Below are 20270 nucleotides of genomic sequence, written 5' to 3' on the forward strand. Positions count from 1 at the left end.
AAAATGCTCATCTATACCATCCATTAAAAGTTGGCTCATTTATGCCATTTTTATTTGAGAAAAAAGGTTCATCCATGTCATTATTTGTTAACGGATAACAATTTCGATTTTGCAAAACAATTTTTTACACGTGGTCAATTATGATTCCGGCACATCATTAATTAAATCATTTTTTAAATAAAAAAAGTTCAAATATGCCATCAAACTTTGAGAAAAGGCTCATCTATGTCATCCGTTAAAAGTTAATTTGGCTCATCTATGCCATATCGATCAACAAATAATGGTATGAATTAGCCTTTTCTCAAACAGAAATGACATAAATTAACCAATATTTTAATAAATAGCATAAATGAACCTTTTTCTCAAAATTCGATAAAGTATTTGAGCCTTTTCCCTTTCTTAAAAAATGGACAAGTAATTTATTTATATATACTATATTTTCATTTCTTTAGATTTTGAATCAATACAACGAATTAAAGTAGCTCATTTAAATGTTGCAGACTATTTCTAACTTCCATTAACATCAGTATTTTTCCAACCAATAAGATACTATACAAGTGATTCAAGCAATGAGGTAATCAATCCAATTAATTATTAAATGAATCTAATTGCACCAACATAAAATTCTTAATTATCAACATGAAGAAAAAATAATGCATATTTGTTTTTTAAAAAGTTTTTGATGGTGTCATCATATATAGAATCTCTTTAGTGGAAAATGAGACAAGTTTATAATCTTATTGGACAAGAAGAAACAAGGTTGTGGTTGTGAGTAACTATCAAGCTCTATATATTCCAATTTTAAAATCCAATAAAATATTCATGAAATGGATATAATTCTTAAACAAAGTTAAATTAAGAATTAAAAAAGAGCTATAAGACAATTTGGTGATAAAAACAAAGCTTACAAACCTTGTTTGAATCCACATCCTTCAATAACGGTATTTATGGATCTAAGTATTAACGGAAATCATTTTAGTTCAATTTCACATAAGAGCATTTTGTACCCTTTTCCCGTTTGATTTATAGAATTCGAACAAAAGTTAGTTACAAATAATAACAATAATATACCTAATGTAATTTCAAAGTGGAGTCTGAGAAGGATAGGTTGTAACCATACCTTACCTCTACCCCGCAAAACAACTGATAGTAATACACATTGAAGAATAAGAGACTATAAACTGTGTTCTTACTTGCTTTTTTGTTTGTTTTGTTTTATATATCTGTTTCATGATGTAAGCAACTGATATAAAGAATATATGTACATTGTAGTAGGTCTTCAACTACTCCATTTTTTTAAAATTTTTAACTAGTTTTCTCTGTACCCTCCTTTTTTCTTGTGATAAATTAATTAGAATTTGAATAAGAGGAGTATATTCACATTCATTTTTTTTAATATTTTCTTAAACTGATTCTGTTTTTCGGATGATGGAAGATTCTGTGAGTTGCAGTAGTAAAGGATTATTGGAGTTGTCTCAGAATCGTACTCGAAAGAGAAGAGAGAAAGTTGAAGTGTTTCAAGAAGTGATTCGAAGATTAAGAGAGTCGAATGATGAAGAAGTGAATCAACCTGGTTTTGAGGATGAATTGTGGGCTCATTTCACTAAACTTCCTCTAAGGTAATCTTTCTTTTTCAAGTTTAAGATAGCGTTTGACCATATATTTTGTAAATTTATCTTCAAACGGGATCAGACCATGTATGATGTCTAGTAGTCTTGTTGTCCGTTCATATCAGAAGTTGTGATATTACTCTTTCAGTAATTTCTTGTTCTTTGATTTCTGTTACTATCTGTTGTTTCTTGTAACTTGATTCTCATATTGTTTTGTTATAGTTTCTGTTCTGTTACTATTTGCTGTTTTTGTTATTATCTGTTGTTTCTTGTACTTCCGTTACTTCTTTTTCTTTTTGGGACTGTTTGTGTTTGAGCCGAGGGTCTTTTTCTTGTAGTTTCTTGTCCTTTGATTTCTGTTACTATCTGTTGTTTCTTGTTACTAGATTCTCGTATTGTTTTGCTGTAGTTTCTGTTCTGTTACTATTTGCTGTTTTTGTTATTATATGTTGTTTCCTGTACTTCCGTTATTTCTTTTATTCTTGGGACTGTTTTGGACTGTTTGTCTTTCTGCCGAGGGTCTATTAGAAACAACCTATCTACCTCTGAGGTAAGGGTAAGATCTCTGTATACTCTACCCTCCCCAGACCCCTCAAAATTTCAAGTTTCAACTTCAAAATCTATGACCAAAATGGGAGCTAAGTTATAAGTCTATTATACCGGTGCCAAGAGTTTGTTTGTGGTGAGTAGTTTAATGGGTTGTTACTCTATTTTCCGAGTTATCATAAGTTCAAAGATGGCTAATATAGGTATGCAGTGGATGTGAATATTGAGAGGGCACAAGATGTTGTTATGCACAAGAACTTGCTGCAAATGGCACACTATCAGAATCCCGCGCCAGCAGTTGAAGTCCGCCTAGTGCAGGTAGTACTATTGTCCAACTTTCGCTCTTCATTCTTTCTATGATGACCAAATTATGTCAATATACATGTCTTATGTAATTATTTGAACTCAATCATGGACGTAGTAATATTTGATTAAATTGTCACTTCAACGGAAATTGTCAAATACGTGCCATGGACTTGAACTGTGACATTTACAATTTCTCTTGATTTTCTTTTACGTTTTTCATTTTTTGATTAGCATATATGATTGAAGCAAATTGAATAAAAGCTTGTTCATTTGATATTTCCGCTATCCAGATTCATCAAATATCTGATGGAAATCCCGGGGATTCAGTTCATTCCACTTTCTCGAGAAGGGGAGATGCACAACGTATTGATCACCATGGCAGGTAGAGATACGACGATTCAAATTTAAATATATCTGAACTCTCTTTACTATGTTCAGTATAGTGATGAAATCTTCAACTTTTTTACTTTTCATTTTCAAATTTACAGCATGCATCCTCCACCTGCCTTTGGTTTGTCGCCAAGCACAGAGCTCGCGTTAGGAACTAATAAATTATATGTTCAAGATGGAAATAGTGCTGTGTGTGGAAATTCACTGTCATTTCAGTAATATTCTGATACATTTCTCCTGATTTAGCTTTCACTTTGTTCTTTTCCTTAATCGTCGTGTGTCAAAATTTTGCAAATTTATGATGCTGTTATAATCAGGGAGAATTTATTAATTCTATCTTCTTTACTTGTGTTTCGCAGGACTTTGTATGAAATAACGATTTCAACACTTGACAAGCCCAAACTCCTCTTTCGGGTAAGCCTTTTCTATGTCAACATTATACCTCTTTCAAGAATCTCTATGTACTCTCATAGAATGATGTTACATACCCTGGTTCTCCGGAATTTTACTATTTTCAAGTTAAGAAGAAAATTTGCTTTTCATTTCGTGCAGTGACCAGCTCCAGTTTGTCAATACATAAAAACATCCCCTTCTGATGCTGCTGTCAGGATTAAAATTTTTTGTCATATTTTCGAGTTCTTCTTGCAGTCTTATATTAGTAGTTCTGTGTCTTCGTAAGTAGTTTACCACTATGTTGCCAAACTAATGTGTCACTTATAGCCATTTGTTCAGACATTTTCCCTCTCCTAACATTCTCTATTAAGTTCTTTACATGATATATCGATTAAGGTTAATGCACATTTATTTCAGTTGACTTCTTTACTTTCGGAGATTGGATTGAACATTCAAGAAGCTCATGCTTTCTCAACGAAAGACGGTTACTCCTTGGATGTCTTTGTGGTTGATGGTTGGGAAAATGAGGTACTTATTTAGATGAACATATAAATTGAGGTACTTCATCTCGATATATCTTCTTATAAGTCTCTACGTTTTGTCTCTTTTGTCATTCTTAGGAAACTGACCAGCTAAGAAGTGTCCTGTTGAAGGAAATATCAAATATGGAGGTAAAAGTCATTGACAGACTCAATGTAACGATGAAACAGCCGGGGTTAAATCAAGACCTTTTGTTCCCCAAAATGAAGTTTGTACAAACTGGTATCAACATCACCGCGAACCATGTAGATACATCAAGCAATGGGAGTGAAGCATGGGAAATCGACAATGCACTGCTGAATTATGAATATAAAATTGCAACTGGCTCAACTGGTGATTTGTCAGTAAAAATGTCAACTTTGAATCAAGAATACAATATAGTCACTGACTGTGGCCTAACGATTTATCGTATTTGCAGGTATAAAGGCTTATTCCATAATCAGGAAGTGGCTATTAAGGTTCTCAAGTCTGAGTGCCTAAATGAAGATATGAAAAGAGATTTTGCACAAGAAATTTATATATTAAGGTTCGAACGATAGCATTATGTCCTGTTTGGTTGCTGCAAATTTACTACTATCAACTTCTATGTGTGTGTGTGCACTACCTGATCACCTCTTCCTGGTACTTACAGGAAAGTCCGCCACAAGAATGTTGTGCAATTTATTGGTGCATGCACGAAACCTCCACGATTATGTATAATCACAGGTAATCACTAGAAAAGATTAATTGTCCAGTTTTACTCTTTCAGTACCGGAATAGACTTCTCTCATCTATCTTCAAATGTTACCTTCAATGCAGAATTTATGTCCGGTGGAAGTCTCTACGATTTTCTGCATAAAACGAAAGGTTTTTTCAGGCTTCCGGTGTTAGTCAAGGTTGCTATTGATGTTTCAAAGGGGATGAGCTATCTGCACCAAAATAATATAATCCATAGAGACTTAAAGACTGCCAATCTCTTAATGAATGAAAATCAAGTAAGAAATGAAGTCGATTTCTTGGTGATCGATCCTTATATGTAAAAAGACTCTATACAGACTGCTTACATATTGTGCTTTATAGGTTGTGAAGGTTGCTGACTTTGGTGTTGCTTGTGTGCAAGTTCAGTCTGGTATAATGACTGCAGAAACAGGAACATATCGATGGATGGCTCCTGAGGTCGACCCTCCCTCCCTCTTCTTCACTTTCTTAAACTTCATGACAAGTCAAAACCAGACAAACAAATTGAAACGGAGGGAGTTATAACAGTTATCTTGCTTCCATAACATAACATTAGTCTCAAGTTCTTCACATCAACCTCCTGAGTTTTATTTCGTTTGTTTGATATTACAAAGGTTATTGGACATAGACCTTATGATCGAAAAGCTGATGTTTTCAGCTTCGGGATTGTACTGTGGGAGCTGTTAACAGGAAAGGTAATAATGTTTCGTTCGTTGATTCATCCATTTCAATCATTAACATAGCTTCTTCATGTGTGTTTTATTAGCATTTTGCTTAAAACTTTCATATTGACAAGTTTATTATAAGGCAAATGGATTCTTGTTACATATTTTACTAACTCAGTAGTACATCATTTTTGTTTCCTCATGAGCATTTTCTTGGCTTCAAAAATTTTCAGTGTCAATAATCGTTTTTATCGATGTTAACATATCAGCTTCCTTACGAGTTCTTGACCCCATTACAAGCTGCAGTGGCTGTGGTTCAGAAGGTATTACATTTCTCATTCGCCCTCTTGAATTTTGAACGATTCTACTTAATAACTCGTATGCAATCACAGAAAACTTAGCAGTAAAAACAGATTTTGTATAGATGAGGTTGTGCTCTCTACATTAGTCGAATTTCCTAACATACAAACTATAGGGTCTAAGGCCAACAATTCCCGCAAACACTCATCCAATGTTGGTGGAATTGCTCGAGAAATGTTGGCAGCAAGAACCGCTCTTAAGACCTGAGTTCTCCGAGATACTTGACATCCTGCAACACATGACCAAAAAGGTACTCGTCGTGGTAGCAGAATCAATTTCAATGTGATTTCTGCATTTGCTTTGTGTTTGTAAAAACTTGAATTGAAGTAGCATTGCTCTGCTTAAACACAGATGATTGAAGAAGAGAAAAGTAGCAAAAGAAGAAGCCTTGGATAACCATTGAGGAAGCAGAATGCATAACACACATTAAGTTATATATACTGACAGTGTAATTTTCGTTTTTTTTAAACTATCAGTGTTGTATAACTATGATCTGTGGTAGTAGATTAGCTTACAACTTTTACTAGGTTAATGTTTTATCATTGGGATTTACATGTAAGTACTTTGTAACTGACATGATCATATTGTATAAATATTTAGTCTGGACTGCAGATTTGTTAGCTGTTAATAGAAGTCTACACTCACCCTGTTTGTTCATATATAAACACTCAACTAATAGTTATTAACTCAGAAATTACTTTTTTTAAAACTAGAATCAAGAAGAAATATATAGTTAAGTGATCAAAATCAATCTGGACATTAAGAATAAAACTATTAAGAATATTTATTTTAATTAGGGATAAGACACAAGTATCCCCTAAACTATAATCGAAATCTCAGAGACACACATTAACTAATCTAAGGTCCTATTATCCCCTGAACTCATTTCTTTTTTGTAATTTTGTACGCCTTTTGGCTTACATGGCAGACTCCGTGACTCCACGCAGTTGAGACGCATTTGAGATATTTTGATGCCACATAAGTCAAAAAGGTTTACAAAATTACAAAATAAATTGGTTCAGGGGTAATAGAACCTTAGTTTAGTTAAAAATGTGACTCTGCAATTTTGATCATAATCTAGGCTACATATACCTTATCCCTTGAGAAGTAAACAAGTAAAAGTGGACGGATGGATAGACACTTTCAGTTGCTTTAAGAAAGAAAATGCATGAATCTTCCATCATCATCTCTTCTTTCTTTCATTTTTCTCCAGAATCTTCTTCCTCCATCTTCAAAAACCACAAAAGAAAAAATGAGGAATAATAGTTGTAATACATCTTTTCAGACACTACAAATCCCACTTTATTCCATGTTACTTTGTTCTTTCTTGATAATAGTGATTCATTCAAGAACAAGCCAAGAATCACCTTCCCCTTTTTTCAACTTTTTATCTTCTTGAAATGGAAAAACTTAAAAAATCTTTCAAATCTGAAATAGAAGAACATCAAAATCTCTTAAACCAAACTGAAAAATCTAATCTTTCCATGTTTAGAGAAACCCCAAAACCCCTAAAAGAAACTGAATTGTCCATTTCTCCAGAACCCCATTTCACCAAGAATGACAGTAATGATAAAGATTTCAACTTTATCACAGAATCACCATGTTCACAACAAGAAGTTTTGGTTTGCAGTTCCACCTCTTCTTTTAGGAAAAAATCTAATCTTTTGGTTAACAGGACAAAATCAAGGCTAATGGAACCACCTGAGCAAGATCAGAGGTCTGGGGTTTTGTTAAAAGATAGTGAAATTGAAGAAGAGGACCCCTTTTCAGATGAGGATTTACCTGAGGAATTCAAGAAAGTGAAGTTTAGTTTATTAACTGTTCTTCAGCTGGTGAGTTTAGTTGTGATTATTGCTGTTTTAAGTTGTAGTTTTGTGTTTAGTGTATTGAGGGAAAAGAGGGCTTTTGGGCTTGAATTGTGGAAATGGGAAGTAATGATTTTGGTGTTGATTTGTGGAAGATTGTTTTCTGGTTGGGTTATAAGGTTGGTTGTGTTCTTCATTGAGAGTAATTTTTTGTTGCGAAAACGCGTTTTGTATTTCGTGTATGGATTGAGGAATTCAGTGCAGAATTGCATTTGGTTGAGTTTGGTTTTGATTGCTTGGCTGTGTATTTTTGATAAAAAAGTTGATAAAATGACTGGTGGGAAGGTTTTGCCTTATGTGTCAAGCATTTGGATTTGTCTTTTGGTTGGTGCATACATTTGGTTGTTGAAAACACTTCTTGTGAAGGTACTAGCTATGTCATTTCATGTTAGTACATTCTTCGATCGAATTCAAGAATCTTTGTTTAATCAGTATGTGATTGAGACGTTGTCTGGGCCTGCATTGGTTGAGATTGATCAGCGAGATCACGAGGAGGAGGAGGAGAAAGTTATGGCTGAAGTGGAGAAGCTTCAGAGTGCTGGGGCTACATTGCCTGCTGATCTAAAGGCAAGCATATTTGCAAAGAGACTGATTGGAACACCACGGAAGACTCCTACGGGTTCTACTCCGAGGAGTTCTGCATTTTCGAGGGCTATTTCCGAGAAGGAAAAAGAAAAGGAGGGTGGAATTACTATAGATCATCTGCATAGACTGAATCAGAAGAACATTTCTGCTTGGAATATGAAAAGGCTGATGAATATGGTTCGAAATGGTGTGCTGTCAACTTTGGATGAGAAGTTACCACAGTCGAATTTCGAGGATGAAACTGCTGTGCAGATCACTAGTGAAAAAAAGGCGAAAGCTGCAGCCAAGCAGATATTTAACAATGTAGCTAAGCCTGGGTCCAAGTAAGTTATTTCCTTAAAAAGAAAAGTTTACATCCCTTATTGTAACTCACCTATCTCTTCGTACTGTCGGTGTTAACAACAATTAGTTATTGCCTTAAATTCTTATGTTATAATACTGAAGTTGAAATCTTTATATATCTATGCTCATACTATGTGTGACTACCATTAGGTTCATCTATTTGGAGGACTTGATGCGTTTTATGAGAGAAGATGAGGCTTCAAAAACAATGTGCCTTATTGAAAGTGGAACTGAAACCAAAGGCATAAGTAAATGTGCTCTGAAAAGTTGGGCGGTGAGTATGCAACTTTGCCAATCTTCTTTAAGAAAGAAAGTCCAGTTCTTTTCTTGGTTAGATCAGTCCGAATTCATCTCAAAATGACGATTTTGGTATTCATTTCAAGTCATCGCCACAAAATGAAGATCATGTTTTTAAAGAAAAGTATTGTTTTTTAGTCTAAGTTGCACGGACTCTTCACTTTCGATGCCACAACCGTGTGATTCTTCAAAAATACACTACTTTTGGAGAATCCAACATGCACCCATTGACAATATTTGAAGAGTCCGAGCATAATTTAGCACTAGTATGATGAGATTTGAACGTTTAACGTTGTATTTTTCTTCCAGGTGAATGCATTTAGAGAGCGAAGGGCGCTTGCTCTGTCGTTAAATGACACTAAGACTGCTGTAAACAAGCTTCATCAAATGTTAAATGTCCTTGTGGCAATAATCATATTGGTCATCTGGCTCCTTATACTCAGAGTTGCTACTATGCATTTCTTGGTCTTTTTGAGTTCTCAGATTCTTCTAGTAGTATTCATCTTCGGAAACTCAGCCAAGACGACATTTGAGGCAATCATCTTTTTATTTGTGATGCACCCGTTTGATGTAGGCGATCGTGTTGAAGTTGATGGAGTTCAGGCAAGAAATTCTTCCGTTTCAAAGCATATGTTTTTGTGTGTGTTTGAACTCGTATATACTAAAGCATTTATTTGATGATTGTGCTTCAGATGGTAGTTGAAGAGATGAATATACTGACTACAGTTTTCCTAAGATATGATAACCAGAAGATCATATATCCAAATAGTGTCCTATCGACGAAGCCCATCAGTAATTACTACCGCAGTCCAGACATGGGAGATTCAGTCGATTTCTCCATTCATATCTCAACTCCCATGGAAAAGATTGCTATGATGAAAGAGAAAATAACGAGGTATATATATCTACGATATCTATGTTCATTTTATAAGTTCGAGCTGTTTTAACTTTGGACTTTTGAGCTATAATGATCTCTCTTGCTTTTTACTGGCATTAAGCATTACAAAAATGTGCTCTTATTCACTCGCAGAATTCTTATTCTTATTACTGGATATATGGAAAAAAAGACCGTTGTTATAGACAGACCTCTCTATAACGACCATATCTCTTTGGAACTGATTTTCATATTATGTTCAATATAACAACATTTCGTTATAACAGCCTAAAGATATTGGAACAAAGACATTATACAGTGGTTCAATTGAAGATCTAATAGTATAATTGGCTTGGCATGTAATATAAAAATGTGCGAAGGAAGAGTACTTTTGACTTGTGTCTTAGCTTGATCATGATAAGTTCTTGATATTCTTCCATCCTTTTTTCGATTAGTTATGGTTATGTCTTCTGTACTGGCAGGTATATCGAAAACAGGAGTGATCATTGGTATCCGGCTCCAATGATTGTAATGAGAGACGTGGAAGACATGAACGGGATAAAGTGGTCAGTGTGGCTCTCACACACGATGAATCACCAAGACATGGGAGAGAGGTGGGCGAGAAGAGCTCTTCTTATTGAAGAAATGGTGAAAACATTCAGGGAGCTCGATATCCAATATCGTATGCTACCTCTCGATGTCAACATTCATAACCTCCCACCATTATCGTCAACGAGAGCTCCTTCTAACTGGACAACGTGTGCTTAATTGATCGAAAAGACGATCACTAAAGATGATCTAAAGATGGTTGAGGTGGTTTTTTGTTCATTGTTATTAGATGTCACAGAGTCCATACATAGATTGTAATTACTAATTAGATGTTATAAAACTATTGTAATAAGATGTTATTAGGCCAAATGTTCATTGTAACAAGGTTTAACTTGCTTAATTGGATCTTGAACTTAACTAATTACTCACAATTTTGGTCATAATGAAAAAATTGTGCAAGCCAATATAAAGAAAGGACTCATACTATAGTGAAACTCTTAACAAATCTCACAAAAGTTCTTTTCTAAATGATATGATATTCCAAGCTTATTATATCGATCCTCAACTAATTCAAATTCACACAGACTTGATTTAAAAGGAAATCCTCTTTCTTTGCCAAAATATGTCACTGTTAGAAACAAAAGTTTTTACTAATTCAATCAAAATATCTATGATCATGAGGTTAGTTGAATAATCACCCTTTTAGACATCGAAAGAATTGAAATAATACTAATTCAATCAAAATATTTATGATTATGAGGTTAGTTGAATAATCTCCCTTTTAGACATCGAAGGAATTGAAATGATACAGGGAATATTAGCATTAAAAAAAGTTAGTTGAATATTTAAATCATTTTAATAATTTTGCCTACCACACCTATCCACTAATAACACTTTTTTAAAAATAAATAAATAAAATAATTAAAATTGGTGGACCCACTTTAACCAGTTGATGAAGAAATGGATAATGTGTAATATGCTGAATAAAGATTATAAAAAGCAAATATAAATTCCACAAAGAAAGGAACAACACTAGTTTACTTTCTTGATTTTCCGATGGCTACTCCGGTGAAAGTGTACGGACCAACTTTATCAACAGCAGTGTCAAGAGTTCTAGCTTGTCTTCTTGAAAAAATGTCCAATTTCAGCTCATCCCAGTTAACATGGCAAAAGGGGAACACAAAAAACCTGACTATCTCAAAATTCAGGCAAGTTTTTTTTTTCGGAAATCTTTGTAGCTCAGTTGATTGACTCTTTATTTGCGAGTGTTCGATTTTCCCTCCTACCCCCAAATTTAGAAAAAGGGGCCAAGTTTCTTTTACTGATTTCTATGTTCTCATTTTCATCAGCCTTTTGGTCAAGTTCCAGCTTATCAAGATGAGGACATCACTCTGTTTGGTAATTACACTTTTTGTCCTCTTTATCTTGCAGCAGATAGCTCTAGAAGTATTGGGTCAGTCTAAAGATTGGATTTTTAAACTGCATTTGCTAAGAATAGCTGATGTTTATAGTGGTGCACAATTTGGGATCTTGTTGTTTAATGCAATTTAGCTTACTGATGACATGACCCTAGATAGGAAGGTTTGAAGGTAGTCGAGTGTTGTCGTACTTTTCAGTGGGAGAGGCAGAGGCCTAGTCTCATCTTCCCCATTATCTGAAATCCCCCCTGCTCAGTCCTCTTAATCTTGCAGCAGATAGATAGCCCTGGAAGTAATGGGCCAGTCTAAAGATTGGATTTTTAAACTGCATTTGCCAAGAATAGATGATGTTTATAGTAGTGCACAAATTGGGATCTTGTTTTTTTAACGCAATTCAGCTTACTGAAAACATGACCCTAGATAGGAAGGTTTGGAGGATTAAGGTAGTAGGTAAGCCAAGTGTTGTCGTACTTTTATGTGGGAGAGGCAGGGGCTAGTCTCCTCTTCTTTGTATCTGGTAGTAACTTTTAGTATTTGCGTAGTATCTTATTCTTCAATTCTTGTTAATACTTGTTGCTACGTTTGCTTTGTTTCTCTTGTCATTTTGCTATCGTTATTTTCCTTTCAATTCTGCTTTGATTATGCTTCCTCTGAACCCAAGGTCTATCCGAAACAACCTCTCTACCTCAAATAGGTATAGATAAGGTCTGCGTACATCTTATCCTCCCAGATAACTAGTATGTAAATTGGGTCTTACAGTATTGTTCATGATGCTTATACTAGTATGCAATTTGGATTGTACATTGTTGTTAATGAGGCTTATATTAGTATGGAAATTAGGTCTTACCTTACTGTTCATGATGCTTATACTAGTATGGAATTCGGGGCTCACACTGTAACTTATGATGTGACGTTGTTGATGATGCCTATACTAGTCACAATGACAACTAGAAAATAACGGGAGTCATCAACATATAGTTTATATAAATGAAACTAAAATTTGGGCCTAGCTAAACAATGTGATTTTCCAGTGGCTCCGCCACTGATACTAGTGTGGAATTTGGGCCCTATGCTGTTACTTATTATGCGGTGTTCTTGTTGATGATGCTTATACGTCTAGTATGTGTTCATGATGCTCATACTAATATGGAATTTGCGGCTTACACTGTTTCATAGTGCTTATACTAACTAAAATTTGGGTTTACATTGTTGTCTGTCTGTGCTTTTGGTAAATCCAGAATCCAGATCTATAAATAGGTACATATGTGACAAATACGGAAGTCAAGGTAACAAGGGATTATATGGAACAAACCCGTTAGAGAAAGCGTCTATAGATCAATGGATAGAGGCAGAAGGACAAAGCTTCAATCCACCAAGTTCAGTTCTTGTATTCCAGCTGGCTTTTGCACCGCGAATGAAGCTCAAACAAGACGAGAACTTGATCAGACAGAACGAAGAGAAGCTCAAAAAAGTACTTGATGTGTATGAAAAGAGGCTCGGAGATAGTCAGTACTTGGCTGGAGATGAGTTCACATTGGCCGATCTCTCTCACCTTCCAAACATTCAATACTTGGTGAACGGAACAGACAGAGCAGAGCTCTTCACTTCAAGAGAGAACGTGGGAAGGTGGTGGGGTGACATATCCAACCGAGAGTCATGGAAGAAGGTAGTTGAAATGCAGACCTCACCCCCTCCTTCCTAGGACTTGTTGAAATCGTTTATTGTATCATTGTGTTGTTTGTGACATTGCAGTTTTCTTTTCCCCAGACCCCACTCGTGGGATTACTATGTTGTTGTCGTAGACTAGCTACACCCTCACCTACGGGTTGAATAAAGACAGATTCCCAACAATACATCAAGGTGATTATCCAGGAAATTGTGTAATGAGCATCCACAATATGATGTATTTATAACACAGACCATCTTATAAGCATGAGAATTGATCTACGAAAACAATAGTTTGAGAAACAACACTTTTAGAAATAGTTTGCGACTATCTTACATAAGCAATGTTTTGATCCACAGAAAGAGCTGCAGTTTTGGAACTACATTACAATGCAAAATGAACTATATCTCTGCTCCTTCTCTTCTCCCAGTCAGTCCCCTTCAGTTGCAAGACGATGCAGTCATCCTTATTTCATTATACTCCTTCCATTCCTTCTGGTGCCTTTCCTTGTCTTTCTTTGCATAGTTTTTATAGACCTGTATGTCACTAAAAATCAATATCGAACTCTCTCAATACAACAACAAGAACAACACACTGATCTCATAAGTAGGATATGGGAAGGATAGAGTGTACACAGACCTTTACCCCCTATCTTGGGAGGTAGAGGTTGTTTTCCGATAGACCCTCAGCTCAATGTCCCTTTATAATCTTTTTTTTTTGTTGTAATGCTCAAGTTTGAGTATCCCAAGGAAGTTGAGCTGACTATATGATTCTTCACTATCGCTCATTTAAAGCTCATGGTCCAATATTAAGTGAATTAGTTTATCATTCTTAATTTATGATGAATCCTCACAATACAAAATACAGAACGATTGGATTTGAGTGTATTTACCATTTTTTCTTCAGGAGGAAGATCGTTCCAAGATTTTGCAATCATCTTTGTGAATTCCCAACGTTTCCTTGTTGGATGAAGAGATTTGAGGATGGCTTTTTTTTCAGCATAGAAGAAGTTGTAGTCGTTCCATCTAGGTTTCGGGAGCCTAAGGTCTCTCTCCTTCCTCCTCATCCTCCGTCCTGAATAGTGGTGAGGTTGTAGATTGTCAAGTACAATCGTGTTGCAAGATGAGGCTTGTTCTTTTGGATGGTAGATTACTCCATTGCAAACTTCAGATCCCACTTTGACAGACACCAAATATCCAGAGTCAATTTTGCCATAAATTATCCCTTCTACTTGGAGACCCTTTGATTCTAAATAAACAAAGAGAATTTAGAACAAACAATGTAAACAACCTTTGAATAAAATAAAAAGAACAGTCAGGTGCACGAAGCATGCAACTTATTCTAAAGTAAATATCATGAAGAATCAAATGGCAATGAACAAACTTTTAAAAGTAAAATTGGATTATATTTGGGCTCCAAAACTATCTACTCCCATGAAGTTTGAAATACAAGGAGTAAAATTTTGTAATTATAAATTACATAAAATGATTCGTCATTTTCAAAATAAAAATCTTATAAACTCAAAATCCTTGAACTAGTTATAAATACTTATAAAGTGTAATAAATTTTTAGACACATATATTGCATGTGTGTCCATCAAATAATACAAATTAAATAAATGGCATAATACATACATTGGGCCCTTAACTTGGCTTCAAATTATAACTTTGATCTTTAACTTTGTGAGTGCACAAATAGACACTTTAACTATCCAAAATTTAAACAAAAAAACACTCGGATCCTACCTGGCAAAATGCGTGAAATAAACACAAATTAGACGCGTCAGATGTAAAAATCGAGGGGCCCAACAGTAAAAAAAGCATTGAAAGGACAATTAAACCCTTTTTATATTTTTTTCAACAATTTTCCCCTCTTTTTTGCATTATTTGCCGTTCACTGCAAAATGCAAGTGACATTTAATAAAATTTTTTGTTATTGCGAAAAAAAATTATAATGAAGTTTTTTTTTGGCAAGATGGGTGAGTATACACTTGTAAAAGTCGAATGCAATTTAAGTTCGAAGGTTCTCGATCAATGAATCCGATCCACACTTAAGGGACTCCTTACATTTTGATTAGGTATCAGATTGCTACTCAAATTTGACAAAAATCTCTAAAAAATTCATTCAGACAATTTATCAAACACTTTAAGTGCACCATTTTACTTGATAATTTTTAGCACTATATGTTCAATTTTTGGAGTTTTTTGGCCTCCAAAAATTCATAATTGTAATTTGCTATTCACTATGACAATCACAATACACAAAACACCCTGTTTTTTCCATCAAGTATTTGACAACTTAAAAGCACAAATACACTTTAACTAAAGAAAAGAAGGAGAAGTTCATTGATTCTCATGTCTTCTTATATTTATGGGCTGCTCTGAAATAATTTGCAACAAAAACAATAGTAAAAAAATGCTAAAATGATAACTCTACCCCCCGAATTTCGGCCAATCTCCGGCAACCCAAAACCCCCGTTCATTTTCTTCTTTTTCAGGCAAAACGCCACCACCAAATGACCCCCAAACAAGTACCTCCAACCCAGCCGTTCTCCTTCTTCCTCACACCGGAGCACAACCCATGAAGCGAATTAGCTTCGAGCTCGCTAAACCCACCAAATACTCGACCCCAAACCCATCAGATCCGCCATCTCCGGCGAGAATCATCACGAAACAACACTGCTGCAACCAGCAGCTCGAACCAGACACAAAACAGCAACCAAATGACCCCCCAAACCCCATGAAAACAGACCCAATGAGCTCCAAGCTAGCAAAACCATTAGGAGGAATTAATTTTGATTCTCGTATATAAATTAAAATTAATTTAAATTTTTTTTAGTTCTAAAATGACGTGTAAAATATTTAATTAGTTGACAGCCATTGAGTGGCTCACTAATACACAGTGGGAGCGGTTGCATTTCACGCTCTTTGACTCCGAAAATCGTGTGTTTATTTATTTAAAGGTAGGATAGTTAAAGTGCCTATTTGTGCATTATGAAAGTTGGAGGTCAAAGTTAAAATTTGAAGTCAAGTTTAGGGGCCAATATATGTATTATGCCTAAATAAATTGATTGGCTGGTTAATGAGTTACATTTTGATATTATTAGATGCAAACATATCCAAAAAAATGAAAATAATTTTAAAATTTTGAATACCGAATAAGATCATTTTTCGTTGACAAAATATGTTTTGACAATCTATATAAACTAAAATAGATTTAAGAACCTCACAATTCTTTTGCAAAATGCATTCTACATTCATATTATTATGCAATATTATTTAGCTAGAATAATTCATATATTATAATTTCAAAAGAAAAATGAGAATTTGACCTACCATTTTCCTCATCATTGTTGCTGGAAGAGTGAAAAGCTTCAAAAAAAAAAATCAATCAGAAAAATAGAAATTAAAAAAAAAAATCGTGAATATCAAGTAGGGAAAAAATTAAATGAAAGTGCACCTTATAGCACAAAAGAATTAACACATTTGATTTTTTTGCAAACCATAAAAAAAGGTAAAGTAATATGTTAAACGGAATATATAAATTAAAAAGATTTATGAACATCATAATTCTTTTGAATCACATTTACAAATTTAAAGCATTCAGTATTCAAATCTATAAACATTCATATTATGCAACATAATTTAGTGAGAATAATTCATATAATAATATTTTGAAAAGAAAAAAGGGGCAAATGAAAATTGGCTTACTATTTTCCTCATCATTGCTGCCAGAAGAGTGAAGAGCTTCAAAAAAACAATCAAAAAGATAATTAATTTTTTTAATCAATATATAAAAGGAAGAAAAATCCTACTATTATATAGTATTTTAATAGATGTGTCAAAAATTAAGTAATGAGTGATCTTTTTCAAGGCCAAGCACATGTTTTTTTATATATATATGAGTGGCGATGAGATTTGATCTCAGAACTATTGTCTGCTCTGAAATCATATTAAAGTGTGTGACCATCTCATCTAAAAGTTTAATATGTTAGAATGAGTACACTTTTATTAGTTAATTGTATTCTCAACACGCTCCCTCATGTACATGTCTGATTCTTTTTCATGGACCAAGTATTAACACAGGTATTTAAAAATAAAATATCTCGAAGTCATGAAAGATGAAAAAGAGGAGACTCAGAAAAAGCAAGATGAAAATTAAATATACCTCTAACCTAGTAATAACACATAAATGTTATAATAGCTTTTTAAATTAATTGTGGACGAGAATAGAAAAAAGAGGAGACTCAGAAAAAGCAAGATGAAAATTAAATATATCTCTAACCTAGTAATAACACATAATGTTATATATTGGAATAAATAGAAAAAATCAAGCCTAATAGTAAATATCAAAATTCATTTTGATAGACATGAAATAATTAGAGTCAAACTTGGCATCAAATGTCCCTTCTACTTGGAAACACAATGATCCTAAATACACAAGAGTATTCAAACAACCATGGAATAATGTAAAAAGAATAGTCAGGTACACAAAGTATTTAATATTCACTCGAGGTTGGATGGATCACACCTTAAAGAAGTGTATATGCTTGGGACTTATTCTAACAGTCATTTATAGGTCACACATCACACAGAGAGAAATTTCATTATTTTCAGAACCATTTCAAATCATTTTCAACACTAATTAAGCACCATTTAAGACCATTTTCAGCACCATTTCAACACAATTTTAGCATTATCTAAGCACAAGAGTATGACACAATGATTTAAAGTGAAATATCTCGAAGTCATGATTAATGATACATGGAAAAAAGTAGTTCTCTAGTTTCTCCTCGATGAATAGAGCCGAGACTCGAAAAGATCGAGGCTAAAATTGAATATTTCTCTAGCCTAGTAATAAAATATAAATGTTATCGCATATTGAAATAAATAGAAATAAATCAAGCCTAGTAGGAAATATCAAAATCCATAAAACCATACTTGATTGGGAAGACATTATTGTTGAGAAGAGCGGCCGCTGTCAACGATGAAATTGTATAGAGAATATGAGGTAACCCTAATGAGCGAAGAAAGAATCAATTTATAGAGGTTAAAAATTAATCTGGTACGTCTATCATATAATCGATGTACGGACACGATCTATTATGTATAATATACTAGTTATGAAATTTATATTAATTGAGCCACAAATAAAATAAAATAAAATGTCATGGCATGATCATCAAAATTCAAAAATATAAATGGCACAATTTTGAACTATATGTCCATAAATACACTTTACGCCCCAAATAATGACAAGTTATCTTCTCTTTTTCCTTTTCATTTCAGATTTCGATTCAAATTTTAATTTTTTTAGGTAAAGAATAATGTTTGAAGTATAAAAAGTGTGTGAAAAATCTATTGATCAAAATGTATACAATGAATATTTTGTATATATTGTATAAAAATGTATATAGATGTATATATAATGTATTATATGAGTATAAAGTGTGTATGAAATGTCTACTAATAAATAGTGTGTTTATGAAATGTATAATAAATGTATATATAATGTATAACATACATTCCCAGCAGGTGCATTTCACAAAATAAAAATAATCATAACAAAAAAAAAATAGATTTGGTCTATCATCAATTGAAATTTTAGGGCTAGCTTCATGTCAAATGTTTCGGCCTAGAGGTCATTTGTGTACTTGGTCCAAATACAAAATAAGTTTTAAATTCTCCCACTTGGCTCAATGACCAAATAATATTAGTATAACGACATAAATATTAGTTGTGCATACAATAAATCTCCTCTATAATGTACATCATGCATATCACAATATGAAAAATTAATATACATAATGTTTGTGATACATACTCCCTCCCATATACCATTACATTAGCAATGATATCTCATTGAGACGTATCCTGTAATATTTCAAAATAAAAGTGTGTACACCATTATGAGAAACAAAAAGAATCATTAATATATATCTAAAACACATAATTGAGCTCAGAGTATCAAAACATCATAAATGTATCATTCATTAATACAATCAAGACGCATTCTTTGAACATGTTCTTTAAATGTCTTTGGTTGTTAACCCTCCCAAGTGAAACTCTTTGTTTATGAGCTTCTTCTTTGATGGTAAATTACTTTAATTCCATACATTTGACACATTTGGTAAACTTATCATTCTTGGAAAAGAATATTATTTTAGTATTGTCACAATAAATTTTTAATGGCTTGGTAATGGTGTCGACAATCCTTGGTCATGAAATAAAGTTTCGCAATCATAATGCATGAATCATGGCTTAAAAACATGCCACAAATTCTGCTTTCATTATGGATGTAGCAATGACAGATTGTTTAGCATTCTTTCATGTCATTGTTCCTTCAACTAATAGGAACATTAACCAAACGGAAATTTTCTAGTGACAACATATCCAGCATAATTCGAATTCTAGTATCTAATAACTTCCAAGTGGTTGGGCCTCCTATAGAAGAGCATCTAATCCTATGTTCTTTTCAGGGACCTCAAGACTTTCATTACGGCTCTCTAGTGGTCAATTTCAAGATTACTCTGATATATCACCTAGCATTTTAAGCACAAAATTAATATCCGATTTTGTGCAAGTTTGAACATACATCAAACTTCCAACAATAGAAGAGTAAGGAATTGACTTCAATTATTTCTTTCTACATCATTTTTCGGATATTGCATGAGACAAAATTTATCCCCCTTCTTAAATAAGAACAATTCTTGTTGAACTAATTTCCTGTCAAGTCTTTCTAGAACTGTTTCCATGTAGCTGTTTAAGATAGTCCTAATAATCCATATGATCTATCACAAAATATTTGTATCCCTATATCTTTTCTTTCAAAATTCATAGAGAAGTCTTTCATCTCACACAATATGCCTAACGCATTAGCATCACCATAAAAGTTCATCAACATACAAGACTAAAAATATAAACTTTCTCCCACTCATATTTTGGTTTATACATCGATCAACCGTAATCTTCTTAAGTCCAAAAAAATGTTATGCTATCATTAAATTTTTTATACCATTATCGTGAGGATTGTTTAAGTTCATAAATGAACTTTTTTAGCTTATGCACCATTTGACCTTTTTCTTTAATTTCAAAACCCTCTGGTTGGTCTACATAAGCTTCCTCCTCGAGGTCTTCATTAAAATTAA

General features: G+C 33.7%; 3 protein-coding genes and 1 pseudogene across 5 annotated transcripts; 3 read left to right on the forward strand and 1 right to left on the reverse strand.

Moving 5' to 3' along the window:
• The first annotated feature begins 1302 nt into the window (after nucleotides 1–1302).
• Nucleotides 1303–6039, forward strand: LOC125820016 (serine/threonine-protein kinase STY46-like). Of its 2 annotated transcripts, XM_049499434.1 has the most exons (15): nucleotides 1303–1619; nucleotides 2360–2474; nucleotides 2753–2844; nucleotides 2951–3067; nucleotides 3212–3266; nucleotides 3663–3773; nucleotides 3866–4125; nucleotides 4204–4311; nucleotides 4417–4490; nucleotides 4584–4759; nucleotides 4845–4940; nucleotides 5117–5197; nucleotides 5437–5490; nucleotides 5643–5777; nucleotides 5879–6039. In XM_049499434.1, the coding sequence occupies exons 1-15, from the start codon at nucleotides 1426–1428 to the stop codon at nucleotides 5921–5923; spliced, it is 1713 nt and encodes a 570-aa protein (XP_049355391.1). In that variant the 5' UTR covers nucleotides 1303–1425; the 3' UTR covers nucleotides 5924–6039. The 2 variants fall into 2 exon arrangements, 1 of the variants encoding a protein (XP_049355391.1); XR_007442504.1 differs by lacking the exon at nucleotides 5879–6039 and having other exon boundaries at nucleotides 1424–1619; nucleotides 5401–5490.
• Nucleotides 6040–6927: 888 nt separating this feature from the next.
• LOC125820017 (mechanosensitive ion channel protein 8-like) lies at nucleotides 6928–10463 on the forward strand. The gene is made up of 5 exons (XM_049499435.1): nucleotides 6928–8300; nucleotides 8470–8593; nucleotides 8926–9219; nucleotides 9309–9511; nucleotides 9973–10463. Exons 1-5 carry the CDS (start codon nucleotides 6928–6930, stop codon nucleotides 10256–10258), a joined length of 2280 nt encoding a protein of 759 aa, XP_049355392.1. The 3' UTR covers nucleotides 10259–10463.
• A 594-nt stretch (nucleotides 10464–11057) lies between these two features.
• Nucleotides 11058–13396, forward strand: LOC125820156 (glutathione S-transferase-like; annotated as a pseudogene). The gene is made up of 3 exons (XR_007442509.1): nucleotides 11058–11247; nucleotides 11389–11437; nucleotides 12696–13396. The product of XR_007442509.1 is annotated as a glutathione S-transferase-like (transcript).
• Nucleotides 13397–13563: 167 nt separating this feature from the next.
• Nucleotides 13564–15864, reverse strand: LOC125820362 (high mobility group B protein 9-like). The gene is made up of 3 exons (XM_049499794.1): nucleotides 15702–15864; nucleotides 14016–14371; nucleotides 13564–13659 (listed from the first exon to the last, which is right to left on the reverse strand). The coding sequence occupies exons 1-3, from the start codon at nucleotides 15862–15864 to the stop codon at nucleotides 13564–13566; spliced, it is 615 nt and encodes a 204-aa protein (XP_049355751.1).
• Nucleotides 15865–20270: the final 4406 nt, after the last annotated feature.

Source organism: Solanum verrucosum, unplaced genomic scaffold, assembly GCF_900185275.1.
Source record: "Solanum verrucosum unplaced genomic scaffold, falcon-dt-bn FXZP01000229.1, whole genome shotgun sequence".
Taxonomy (NCBI): Eukaryota; Viridiplantae; Streptophyta; class Magnoliopsida; order Solanales; family Solanaceae; genus Solanum; species Solanum verrucosum.

Bases quoted from the DNA above. Each gene is read 5' to 3' on its own strand.
- LOC125820016 (XM_049499434.1), top strand. From the start codon at position 1,426: ATGATGGAAGATTCTGTGAGTTGCAGTAGTAAAGGATTATTGGAGTTG. The intron at 1,620-2,359 runs GTAATCTTTCTT...TGGCTAATATAG, and splicing joins TTCACTAAACTTCCTCTAAG to GTATGCAGTGGATGTGAATA. The intron at 4,941-5,116 runs GTCGACCCTCCC...GATATTACAAAG, and splicing joins ATCGATGGATGGCTCCTGAG to GTTATTGGACATAGACCTTA.
- LOC125820362 (XM_049499794.1), bottom strand. From the start codon at position 15,864: ATGGGGTTTGGGGGGTCATTTGGTTGCTGTTTTGTGTCTGGTTCGAGC. The intron at 14,372-15,701 runs GTTGTGCTCCGG...TTGTTTATTTAG, and splicing joins GAAGCTAATTCGCTTCATGG to AATCAAAGGGTCTCCAAGTA. The intron at 13,660-14,015 runs GTAAATACACTC...AGTGACATACAG, and splicing joins TTCCTCCTGAAGAAAAAATG to GTCTATAAAAACTATGCAAA.
- LOC125820017 (XM_049499435.1), top strand. From the start codon at position 6,928: ATGGAAAAACTTAAAAAATCTTTCAAATCTGAAATAGAAGAACATCAA. The intron at 9,220-9,308 runs GCAAGAAATTCT...ATTGTGCTTCAG, and splicing joins TTGAAGTTGATGGAGTTCAG to ATGGTAGTTGAAGAGATGAA. The intron at 9,512-9,972 runs GTATATATATCT...CTGTACTGGCAG, and splicing joins ATGAAAGAGAAAATAACGAG to GTATATCGAAAACAGGAGTG.